Below are 13,023 nucleotides of genomic sequence, written 5' to 3'. Positions count from 1 at the left end.
TGGACGTTAGAGGAACTGCAGGTTGTGGATTTATTGTAACAACAAAATTACTAAATTTAAACAACAAACTGTTCATCACATGAACATTTCATTTCTTTCTCTGCCGTACTTCAGGTGCAAAACACCGTTTAGGTGGCGATAAGACAACAAGATATGTGATGGCACCCTTAGCTGACGAATTCACACACACACACACACACACACACACACACACACACACACACACACACACACACTCTCTTTTCCCTCCCTGTGAGGCTGTCCTGCAGCCTGACGGCAGCAACGAGGGAGATAACAGCAGGCCAACACACACAAACACACACATTTTGTCACGGATGGATACACTGTTAATAACACACACACACACACACACACACACACACACACACACTGAGGCTCACCAACACTCACATGGTCACAGTGGAAATACGGTTATTACCACACCACCAGGACCGTTGCCCAGACCTGCCTGCCTTTGCCATCACAGATTACACCATGAACACGTGTGACAGTGTATCCATGAGTGTGTGTGTGAGAGGCTGCCATGTCTTGCTGGCCTGCCCACCGCGATATCTCTTCCTCGGGGAGGCTCACACTGCAGCCCCCCCCTCACCCTCCAGCAGCGACATCCTCCAAAGTGCTAACATTGTAATAACGGAGCGGAGAGGCCGACCATTCCCATAGAAGAGCCGCACGTCTTCATTCATTGCATCAATACTCAGGATGGTTGCATTGTGCTATAGTATGCGGCCATTGTGAGCGTTATACCCAGGTGTACGTGTGTTTATTGTTAATCAAATTAAGCCACATTATTGTATTGTCATTTCTGTGATAATCCACGACATTCCTCTGTGATTGAACCGGAAGAAGCCGCCTCTGATTTCTCTCCCCCTCTCTGTTTCAGGGCTTTCTCTGGCAGACATGGTACGTCCTCGCAATGTTTTCTTCAGGATCTTCTTTTATTTATTTGTTTATTTATTCCTTGATCGATAACTCCTTTTTTTTTTTATTTGTCTTCGCAGAGCGTGACGCCTTCGACACCCTGTTCGACCACGCTCCAGATAAACTCAACGTCGTCAAGAAGGTACTGAATCAGCCACCGTCACGGAGGTCTGAATGCAAACGACATTTAAATACATACAGATAAAAGAAAAAGCCAGGCAGTCCACCGTTCATTTTCCTCTCTGCAAGACCGTGTTGTGGGTTCAGTTCACCGTCGTCCTATGTGCAAATAATCTGGGTCACTGTGAATTTGGACATTTGAACATGGGGACTTATGGGGACTGACTCACTTCTGGAGCCAGCCTCAAGTGGTTGTTAGAGGAACTGCAGTTTTTGGTACTTCCGCATTGGCAGAGAAGGCAGTACAGCCAACACGGTGGCGGCCAGCGCCGCATATTTTCAGCTTTTAACTTTTTGTTTTGTCGATTTGTGCGTGCAGCTCTTGATCCTGAACTTTGTGCTTGTTTCCTCAGACATTGATCACCTTTGTGAACAAACACCTGAACAAGCTCAACCTGGAGGTGTCTGAGTTGGACACACAGGTACATCACACACCGACACTGGAACTCTTTTTTTCTTGTTTACTGATCTCTGAAATAATCATATCAACCTGTGTCACCAGTGTTCAGTATTACTGTATGACTCCCCATGCAGCATACAGTCTGTAGTGTTGGTGTTGTTTTCTGACTGTCAGCTGTTGTCTCAGTTCGCAGACGGTGTTTATCTGGTGCTGCTGATGGGGCTGTTGGAGGGATACTTTGTGCCGCTCTACAACTTTTTCCTCACACCAGAGAACTTTGACCAAAAGGTAAAGTGTCTTCACTTAGCTTCATGCTAATATCACAAGCTGCATCACTCATTCAAGCCGACATTTAAACTGTAGCATTGATATTAGACAGAGACTTTAATTAAGCCAATCACAGTCAGCCTTGTGAATTTCTGCCCAGCAACCAGCTGCAGTCGACCAATCAGAGCAACAAACAGTCTGTCAATTGAAGCTGCTGAGACAGAGAAAGCCTTCAAAGTTCACCTTCAAACAAGAGACCGCTCTGACCAAACTGTAGGTCGTATCAATGAACAGAGAGGATTTTAAGCATCCTCAGGTCTCGCTGAACGTCTACATATATAATCTGTGTGGCTAAAGTTAAAAAATGTGACCTCTAGAGCGAGGTAAAAAACTGGTACGTCTGCTTTCCCTCCACAAATCTCTGCTCCCAGTTAATATGGGAGTAAATGGGGCAGTTGGTGGGTGATCCTGACACATCTGAGCTAACAGAGCCAAAACTAGAAGTCTGACAGCTTCAGGAGGTTCATGTGAGCGAGCAGCACAAATTTTCCTACAATCTGATGTTCAAATTATTTCTGTAGAGTGAAATTTGTGGCCGTGAGAGCAGTTTAAACATTATTTTTTGGTACAGATTTTCCACTCTAGCGGTCACGTGACTCACTCTAGCTTCCGAACATTCCGTCCATAAGCGCCCATGTTAAATTTTCCCGCTTTTTTTTGGACGACTTTCTCGAACACGTAACTGTGACTGTCTGATTTTAAAGTGGAGATTTACAGGCTCGTAATCGGGCGAACAGTGGACGAGTCTCAGACGTTTTTTTTCTTCAAATTCAAGCTGAAAGTCGGCACTTGAACCTCACACCCATCGCTTCATTTTTAATCCTTAGAGAGCCTAAACTAGTATCTGAGCGCTGAAGGTTTTCCTCTTCATTGTTGATTGAGTTACAAATAAAGAAAGCAGCTCTGGCTTGTGTGCTTTATTCTTACGAAAGCAGACGTGCAGACGTATGGTTGCGAGCGTCGCCGTTTTGATGAATCCAATCTCTTCTCCGCGAGAAACGGGCCGTGACCCGTCTTTGTTCGTGACCTATAGTTTAAGAAACACTCTCGAATCAATACTCCATTTCTGAGGAGCGCCGTGCGCTCGGAGCCAGGACTCTCCTCTCAATAGCTTGATAAATGCCATCCGTTTTCCCCCCAGAGCCCATTCAGCACCCAGCCATCGCTCCTCTCTCTCTGTCCGCTGCTGGCCTCTGTAGTACTACGGTATTCTGAACAGGCAATCTGCGGAGACACCACAGTAGCCTTTTGTTTGGGTCTTGGCCAGCGGCCCCTGCCAAGCTGCGAGGCAGAATGGGCACCAGTGCTACAATGTACACAACTCCACACAAACACACCATAGACACTCCTGGCCCGGAAGAACCGGCACCGGCCCCACAGCATCTGTAATCTCCTTTTGCACAGGGAAACACTGGAGTGGCTTAGAGGCTGTATTAGTGTGTGTGTGTGTGTGTGTGTGGGCCTAGAGGCCTATCCATGATAAACCGTGCAGAAGTAGCACAAAGCATCAAGAAAAGCTTCAGCTCACCAGATCTCTACGTAAGGCTCGTTTATTTTTATTTTTTTGACTGTATTAGATGGCGAAGGTCACACGCTTCACACAATGAGCGTCATCGGGCGACGCTTTTAGTACATCACACACACACACACACATACACACAATGAGTAGAAAATAGAAAACATCTTTCAAGTCTATCTCGACTCTCCGCAATGCCGTTTGGGGCCGTTCTCCACACGTTAACTTGCTCAGATTTGGTCTTTTTAATTTATTTATGTGCTTTCTAAATATGTAAATATGCTGCGTAATTAAATTGACTGTTTTTAAACAATGTATTTTGAAAATTGTCATATTTACATATTTAGATAGACATCTGAGACTCGTCCAGTGTTCGCCAAGGATGGGAATTGTTAAGATTTTTACGATTCCGATTCCATTATCGATTCTGCTTAACGATTCGATTCTTTATCGATTCTGCTTAACGATTCGATTCTTTGACGATTCTCATTTGGGGAAAAGAGGAGAACAAACTGTTTGATCAGCAACATCTAGAGGAGGCGTAATTAAATTGACTGTTTTTAAACAATATATTTATTTGAATTGTCATATTTACATATTTAGATAACTTCGATTGAAGTGGTGTGGAGAACGGCTCAAAACAGCATCGCGGAGACGTACTCAGCAGTCCGCGTCAGTCTGCACAGAGCAGCTCAAACTGACAGGAAGTCAAACAGCATAAATTAATCCGGTTGATTTTCAAAGTAAAATGCATTGTTAAAAATAGCCAAAAGGGAAACAATTAAATGTTGTATCATATTTACGTGTTTAGAAGCACATAAACCAGAAAACACGCTCCTGTGGAGAACGGACCAAAAAAGCGCTGCGACCGTGATGTGACGTGACATTCCCGGTGGGGTTTTGGCATCATTTGGCTTCTTTCCTGATTTCCTCGACAGAACCGTACGTTCACTCGTCTAAACAAATCAAAATAAATCTTTAAACGTTCCACCTGAAGAACATTTGTGGTCGGTGTTCTGAGTAAACGTCAGCTCTGTGTTTTGGCGCCATTCGTCACGTCCAATGTAATTGTCAGTTTCCAGTAAAACCCGAGAACCTCCATGCGCAGAATATAATAATGTAATAACCGCTCGCTCGCTCTGTTCGTTCTCGGAGGTTTCTCTGCCGACATGTATCCGTTGGTAAATGATTAGTGTTTGTGCAGCTGCTGAAGGCTTACGGTCTTACAGAGCAGAGCCGCGCTGTGTTTGCCGACACAGAAGGCTGTGATATCACGATTGAATCGTGGGATTTATCAACCCGTGTGTGTGGAGTTGCCAACACTGTGTAAAGTTTAGGTCGGGTGGATTTGAACACTCAGGAGTTAACGTGCTTCCTTCAGTGCTTCCTTGCATCCTAACAGCCTCGTCACTCTCTCTGCAGGTCCACAACGTGTCCTTCTCCTTCGAGCTGATGCAGGACGGCGGTCTGGAGAGACCAAAGCCACGACCAGAGGGTACGACGCACGTTTAATCCAACAATTTTAATATCTGATGCTTATATTCACCTAATGTTAATCAAATATGAGGCTGACACACGTTGGTCCATGTTATTTTTCAAAGTTTAACTGGTAGAATGTAACCAGCTAAATTAATTTAAGTTTCTTTTTCTTTTTTTTTAAGATGTTATAAATATTTTTAGATAAACAATAGATGAAATGATGACTCCACCAGCTATACAAAGCATTTTAGCCTCTTTCAGCTCATTGTTTCTCTATTTTACTGCCCTGGTTCAATCATTTTAATTTGTTTGCTCGCATGTTTGCAGCAACAACTTTATAAGATGGTAATATGTCAACATGTGTTTTTTTTTATGGATTAACCTAACTCAAATGTTGAATGAGCTAAAAGGTTTTAAAAATGTTTGCATTGCGTTCTCAAATGGATTTCGTGTAATCGTTTCTCAACAACCGCAGTACAACCGGAGCATCTCACAGCTGTTGTTTGCTAACGGAAACATTTGCCCAGTTCGATATGAGCCGTAGAGCTATAGAGAGGCGGGAATGTGGAGATCTGAACTCTAAAATGTCTTTATATAACTCTTCTATTATCTCTTTTTGTTCTTCCAGATATCGTGAACTGTGACCTTAAATCGACACTGCGCGTCCTTTACAACCTCTTCACCAGGTACCGGAACGTAGACTGAGCACCACGTTTGACGAAGAGGGAACACTTTATACCACGGACCACACGTTAAAGCTTAAATATGATTTTTTTTTTCTTTCTTTCTATTTGTTGTAAAAATCTGTTTTTATCTGAATGCATGCGTCACATTTTGTCCAATGTATCGCACACAAATTTTTGTTAAATTCCTGCAGAGACATTCGGCTCCTGTGCCACAAAACGCTTGGTTTTTTATTGTAAATTGGGCATTTATGAACTAAATAAGATAGCCGATATTAATGTTTAGTTAGGTCGTATTTTCCCCCTTTATCGACAGCACGAAGGGGAGATTTTAGATGAACAACACGTATCTGTTAATCCAGAAAAGAAAAATTGTAACTGTATTTATTGTACATTTTTGATACACTCTTTTCATTCTTTCTTCTCTGCTTTTTGTTCTTTGTCATTCGTAAGTGCCTTTATTTAAACATGTGAACACGGTCTGATCCCGATGCTTCGTATCGGGGACGTACGTGTCTCCCCGGTTTGTCTTAACGCTTCAGATTTTCTTTTGCACGTGTGGAGGAACATTTGAAATATTTGACCAAAGCTCTGTTGTTGTATTCGCACTGTAAAACTACATAAAGGCTTTACTCAGCAGACGTGCTCTGTTTGTGTTTTATAGCTTTTGTCTTTATTCGTGTGTCTAGTAACGCTCCAAACTGGTCCAACTGTGTTTAAACTGCTCTCACAGCCACAAATCTCACTCTACAGAAAGAATTTGAACATCAGATTGTAGGAAAATTTGTGCTGCTCGCTCACACTCAGTCAACAATGAAGAGGAAAACCTTCAGCGCTCAGATACTAGTTTAGGCTCTCTAAGGATTAAAAATGAAGCGATGGGTGTGAGGTTCAAGTGCCGACTTTCAGCTTTAATTTGAAGAAAAAACGTCTGAGACTCGTCCACTGTTCGCCCGATTACGAGCCTGTAAATCTCCACTTTAAATCAGACGGTCACGATTACGTGTTCGAGAAAGTCGTCCAAAAAAAGAGCGGGAAAATTTAACATGGGCACTTATGGACGGAATGTTCGGAAGCTAGAGTGAGTCACATGACTGCTAGAGTGGAAAATCTGTACCAAAAAATAATGTTTAGTCTGCTCTCACGGCCACAAATTTCACTCTACAGAAATAATTTGAACATCAGATTGTAGGAAAATTTGTGCTGCTCGCTCACATGAACCTGCTGAAGCTGTCAGACTTATAGTTTTGGCTCTGTTACCTCAGATGTGTCAGGATCACCCACCAACTGCCCCATTTACTCCCATATTAACTGAGAGCAGAGATTTGTGGAGGGAAAGCAGACGTACCAGTTCTTTACCTCGCTCTAGAGGTCACATTTTTACACTTTAGCCACACAGATTATATATGTAGACGTTCAGCGAGACCTGAGGATGCTTAAAATCCTCTCTGTTCATTGATACGACCTACAGTTTGGTCAGAGCGGTCTCTTGTTTGAAGGTGAACTTTGAAGGCTTTCTCTCTCTCAGCAGCTTCAACTGACAGACACAGCTGCTGTTTGTTGCTCTGCTCTGATTGGTCGACTGCAGCTGGTTGCTGGGCAGAAATTCACAAGGCTGACTGTGATTGTCACTGATATTAGAGACTTTAATTAAGCCAGTCAGTGCTACAGTTTAAATGTTCTACAGTCATGCTTACGAACCTGAATGAGCCAGCTTGTGGTATTAATATTGTTACTTACTTAGTACTATAATGTAGCATGGGCGAGACACAACAAACAACCCCTTTAAATCTGACACACTGGACCTTTAACTGTATGTTGCGGTATCGGAACAACAGATCCAGCAACTTGTCTGCAGCTTTGATGCAGTGCATTCAATAAGGCGTCGAGTCCCTGAATGCAGCTGTAGAGGAAGTGAAGAGGAATGCAGCTCCTTCAAAACAAATATCGGGGTCAGACACACAAACACAGAAAGACAAACGAAGCCTCCGTAGCACATTTCTTTCAGCAGGCTGTGTGAAATGCTTTCTGAATTGGAGCTGACCCCGTCGCAGACTCTCGAACACGGACAGGATGAAAGAGTTCATTCTTCTAAACACATTCCACAATAGCTTTTTTTTTTTTTAAAGAAAGGGTGGAGAATGATGTGTGTGTTATTAATTATACAGTGGTATTCTCTGCTACACACACTCAAGTTGCTTTTCAATTAATTTCTGTTTGTTAACGGCGTTTTGGGCTTTCAAGGTTCACGAGCGTTCACCTAGAGTCAAGAAGTGCTCAATATTTTTTACGTGAAGAGAGATCTACATGCATTTATGCTATATATATATATATGTGTGTGTGTGTGTGTGTGTGTGTGTGTGTGTGTGTTGACTAAATGCCTGAAGCGCCGTGTAACGTTCGGTCCGAGTAACAGTATCCGGTCCTGATTGCCCTCTCAGATGCTCTCATGTCAGCTGCTACAGATCCTGAGGGATGTGAAACCATGTTATGATCATTTCCTCTGTCCGCCCAGGGAACAATCCAGCCGCTCTCGTTATTACCTTGTTACATTATTGTTATTGCATTATTCTTACATTGTCGTGTCCGTGAGCGCGGGGTCACATGGGGACTCGAGGAGGCCGCATTCCTTCCGATTTGAAGACACGCCGCAGTAACGGATGCGATGAAGCGCCGCGTCACGGAACGGGAACTCTTACAAAAGTTCAGAGAGTAAATTTGATAAGAGGCATAGAAGCAACAGTTTGTAACTTTTACAGAGTTACCTGATAAACGAATGCCAACTGTAGCTGCTGTTATTACAGAGTTACCTGATAAACGAATGCCAACTGTAGCTGCTGTTAGTTAATGTTAGCTCAGTCTGTTAGCTCAGTCTGTTAGCTAATGTTAGCCCAGTCTGTTAGCTGCTGTTAGCTAATGTTAGCCCAGTCTGTTAGCTGCTGTTAGCTCAGTGTTAGCTGCTGTTAGCTGCTGTTAGCTCAGTCTGTTAGCTGCTGTTAGCTCAGTGTTAGCTGCTGTTAGCTCATGTTAGCTCAGTCTGTTAGCTGCTGTTAGCTAATGTTAGCTCAGTCTGTTAGCTGCTGTTAGCTAATGTTAGCTCAGTCTGTTAGCTCAGTCTGTTAGCCTGGGCTGCGCGGACTGTGAGCTCAGAGCACCAGGTGTTTTGGACCACCAGGAAAAAGAAGAAGAGGTTTACAGGCCCGGGAAGTGGAGCCAAGGTTGTGCCAGAACAGGAGCTGGGCACTACATACATTTGTATCATGGATCATGTTCATCAGCCAGCTAAACGCACAATATCACAACACGTTTACGTCCTTCGCAGTAACGTTAGCTTTGACTTTGGACTTGTCGGGTCCCAGAAGTTTGTTGATGCTAAGCTAATGTTACCAAAGGAAACACATCAGGTAATTTGATCTCGTCTGTATTTAGACACGATAAAACCTCACAGGTTACAGATTAACCCCCTCACTGTGTAACTGAATCACTTTTAACTAACTTTAAGGTCCAGTGTGTCGCAGACTCCGGCAGGTCCTCTGCAGCTTGGCATTGACCTCTGACCTCTGTATGAATCGCAGCAGCAGAAAAGGCTGTTTTCATTGTGGGGATCAATAAAGTATCACGTTATTATATTATGTGGCATTAGATAAAAGGCTCGGCCGTATAGCCCAGTGATGTTTTGCTGGTACTCCACTTAGGTAATGTTACAGAGCAGAGCAGGATCGCTTCATCGGTCATAAATGTATCGATGTCGTATATGTTTATGCGCCAACATGTCTCTCTTTCCCGGCCTCGAAACTGTACAACGAAGAGGAGACGGAGATACTCAGATGTTATATCTCGGTATGTGTTCGCTCCCTCCTATACGAGTGTGAAGTACTCTCACATGGAGAGCTGACGGTGACGGTGAGGGCTTCTTACTGTATATGAACAATTAATATCAACAAGTGGGTCGCACTATGATCAAGGCCACGAGGCACGGAGTACCTGTGAAAGTCAACGCAGGTATTCATGTGACTGGATTCTAATTAGTGAGCTCAATCAAACAGTATAATTCAGATTTTCTACCAACAGCTAATGTTACATACTAGTCAAACAGCAGTGAGCCCAGCTCGGCGTCCTCTTCACTCTCTTCTCCTCTGCCATTATGTCCATAGCGGCCGATACTAATTTATGTAGTGCCCAGCTCCTGTTCTGGCACGACACTGTCTCCGCTAGCTGTCAATATTCCCTGTATGTCCAAATCGTCTACGGTACAAATACTAACACTCGCCCCAGTGCTCTGAGCTCACAAACTGAGCTAACAGCAGCTAACAAACTGAGCTAACATGAGCTAACAGCAGCTAACAAACTGAGCTAACAGAAGCTAACAAACTGAGCTGACAGTAGCTAACAGCAGCTAACAAACTGAGCTAACAGAAGCTAACAAACTAAGCTAACATTGGCTAACAGCAGCTAACAAACTGAGCTAACATGAGCTGACAGCAGCTAACAAACTGAGCTAACATGAGCTAACAGCAGCTAACAGACTGAGCTAACATGAGCTAACAGCAGCTAACAGACTAACAAAAGCGTTACGTACTTCTCCCGACCCGGAGCCCAAAGTTACATAGTGTGAGAACAGACGTACGAATGACAGAGACACCGTTCAGCTGATCACAGGTCAGTGTGGGTCAACATGTTGCTTTGTGTAAGTCAGACGTGTATCTTGCGTGTGATCTGTAGTTCATTCTTTGAACATGTGTCGTGGAGTTGTAGTCCTTTCCCTGCTCACTTATGATGCACATAAAGACACAAAGCTGATTCCGATCAGACTCTGAGAGGCAGCAGACGAAGCCGCTCGTGACCTCTTTTGGCTTCTTCATTCATTCATTCATTCTCTCTCCGCGACTCCGAGCAGCGTGATCGATGCCGATCGTGGAAATTGAGCCCCTTAAACCTCGGCCCTGTAACTGCTATCTTTCATGGCGCTCTCTGTCCGTGCGTCAAATAAATGTCAAAAAATTCAAAAGCAGGCTGGTCCACTCCCCTCGTTTTTCTTTTTTTCTATGAAAGGGAGCATTTAAAAACACAAAAGGAGAGAAGGCTCAGCGTACCTGAAGCCCTCTGTTCCCCTGGCACACTCCATCTGCCGCTCTTTAAAACCGCACTGTACATCATTGAGGTTGCATTGTGTAAAAAAAGTCGCCATCACCCTCAGAGCAAAGCCACGAAATGAAGAGGTTAAAGTAAAAGCAACATAACCTTGTTGTATTTAGAGGATGTAGCGTTTAAATTGACATATTTTAAATGTTTCCTAACCCTTTGTTGTCATGAATTAAGAAAGGATTGCACTGTTGATCTAAACGTAGGTGGTTCATTGCTTCAGTGCAGACCTTTAAAGAGTTTTTGAGTGGTTTCAGATATTTTTCTATAGATCGTGTGATGATTACATTCTCTACATTTTCTGTAATAATACATGGATCAAGGCGTTTGGTGGCGAGACTTCAATAGGAAGAAGTCTTTGTGCAGACTGTACAAAACATGAACGTCGTATCCGTGATGTGACATTAGCTATAGAGACCAAAACTGAAACCTTAGCTAGGGTTGCAACATTCCAGGAATCTTCAAAGTTGGAAACTTTCAATGGGAATAAACAGGAATAAACCAGGAATTTACAAAACTGAAAGTCGGCCTTTTAACAGCGAACTTAAATATAGTTGTTGGAAAATATATTTCAGCATCATCTTGACTAAAACAACCAGATTTCCTGCAGGTCCACTTGAATATCTGCTCTTCCTCAGTCACATGCACATAGCACACTGCTTACTGCAGGGCTTCTGAGGCCACGCCCCCTACCTGCACAGGTGATTTCTGTACCTGGACCACACTTTAGAGCCCAGAGCACACAGAGACTGTTGAAGATAAAATGTTTATGTTTATGTTAAGATATGATACAGTTTGTTTAAATTACCCATAATTTACAGTAAATTCCCACGGAGTTTGATTTGGAATATTTCCAAAATTCCCCAATGGAAAGTTTCCAGAAATTTTCCTGAAGTTTACAAAAAATGGGGAAATTAGCTACAGAGACCAAAACTGTTTTCTGTACCAGGCTGTAAACATGTTTATTTCTGCTGTGAAGTTGGACATTTGGACATGGGGACTTATGGAGACTGACTCACTTCTGGAGCCAGCCTCAAGTGGACGTTAGAGGAACTGCAGTTTGTGGGTTTATCTCATAGCCACAGAGGTTGCCGCTTGGATGTACCATGTTAGTTTAGTCGTTAGTTTTGACCTAATGGTGGTGCTAAATGAATGTTTCTTCTTCATGCTTTGTGCGACACACTGCTGCTTCAGTTTGTGTTTCATTGTTTCCTGTCTGCTGCAGAAGCTCTGAGCGTTCCAGGTCTGTATTATCCGACGTCTACCTGGTATGCAAACTGAAGAGGGCTGAAGGAGGCAATCAGCGGGACCCGCTCTTCGTCTCAAAGGTCTTCATTATATCACTACGACTGCTCTGATTAGGCTGATTTTGCTTCGTTGAGATGAGGCGATGTATCGCCGTGATGAAACGTGTTTACTCACGACTCCTGACACATTTTGGACCATTATATACCAATATTCATCCACATTTACCACCATGAAAAACATTAAAGTGATATCATTAAACATTTTCAATGCAGATTTCATAAAATAAAGATTCACGAGGGAGCGATGTGATCCTTGCTACGGCTTTTAAACGCTCTAACACAGGAAAAAACTCTAAATCCAACTCTAATACATGCGTGGAGACAAACCATACCAAGAGTTATCTCATGACACTTTCCATATAGAGCAGGCCTACATAGTATTTATTGTTTACAGAGACCCAACAATTCCCACCATGAACAAATATTTGGCGATGGTGGCAAAGAAAAACTTCCTTTTAAGAGGCAGAAACCTCAAGCACAACCCAGATCCTTGGTGGCCGACGATCTGCCAAGACGCTTGGGAAGGAGTTCAAGTATATTGGGGTCTTAATGGAGAAACAGCGTGAGATGGAGTGATGGGTCGGTGCGGCATCTGCACTACTGCAGATGTTGTACCGGACCGTTCAGATGGAGCTGAGCCGAAAGGCAAAGCTCTTGTTTTTCCAGTCCGTCTACGTTCCAGCCCTCACATCTGGTCATGAGTTTTTGGTAGTGACTGAAAGAATGGGATCGCGGATACTGTAATGAGCTTCCTCTGCTGGGTGGCCGGACATCCACAGAGAGCTCGGAGTAGAGCTGCTGATCTTTCGCTTCAAAAGGCTGAGCTTCCTTTGGAGGTGTTCTGGACACGTCCAACCAGGAGGAGATGCCGGGCCAGACCCAGAACTTGCTGGAGGGACTACATAGCCCATCTAGCCTAGGAACGTCTCGGGATCCTCCAGGAGGAGCTGGAATGTGTTGCTGGGGAGAAGGACGTCTGCTGCCACCACGATAAAAGGAAGAAGATGGATGGATGACCGGCTGTATTCGGGATGTTGAGGGTGTTTC

General features: G+C 43.7%; 2 protein-coding genes across 2 annotated transcripts in view; one reads left to right on the top strand and one right to left on the bottom strand.

Annotated features, from left to right (window-relative positions):
- Positions 1-6,168, top strand: part of parvaa (parvin, alpha a) — a 32,682-nt gene extending 26,514 nt beyond the window's left edge. The window contains exons 8-13 of the mRNA XM_027272360.1: positions 905-924; positions 1,023-1,084; positions 1,476-1,544; positions 1,709-1,810; positions 4,788-4,860; positions 5,473-6,168. Of these exons, the coding sequence (XP_027128161.1) occupies positions 905-924; positions 1,023-1,084; positions 1,476-1,544; positions 1,709-1,810; positions 4,788-4,860; positions 5,473-5,549 (403 nt within the window). The 3' untranslated portion in view covers positions 5,550-6,168. The remainder of the gene's footprint in view (positions 1-904; positions 925-1,022; positions 1,085-1,475; positions 1,545-1,708; positions 1,811-4,787; positions 4,861-5,472) is intronic.
- Positions 1-13,023, bottom strand: part of herc56.1 (HECT and RLD domain containing E3 ubiquitin protein ligase 56.1) — an 820,440-nt gene that overhangs the window by 108,376 nt on the left and 699,041 nt on the right. The gene's annotated exons all lie outside the window — the stretch shown is intronic.

The sequence above is a fragment of the Larimichthys crocea genome, chromosome XX, assembly GCF_000972845.2.
Source record: "Larimichthys crocea isolate SSNF chromosome XX, L_crocea_2.0, whole genome shotgun sequence".
Classification (NCBI taxonomy): Eukaryota; Metazoa; Chordata; class Actinopteri; family Sciaenidae; genus Larimichthys; species Larimichthys crocea.
Note: the sequence above shows the minus strand (reverse complement) of the source record. Positions and strands in the feature narration are given on the sequence as shown.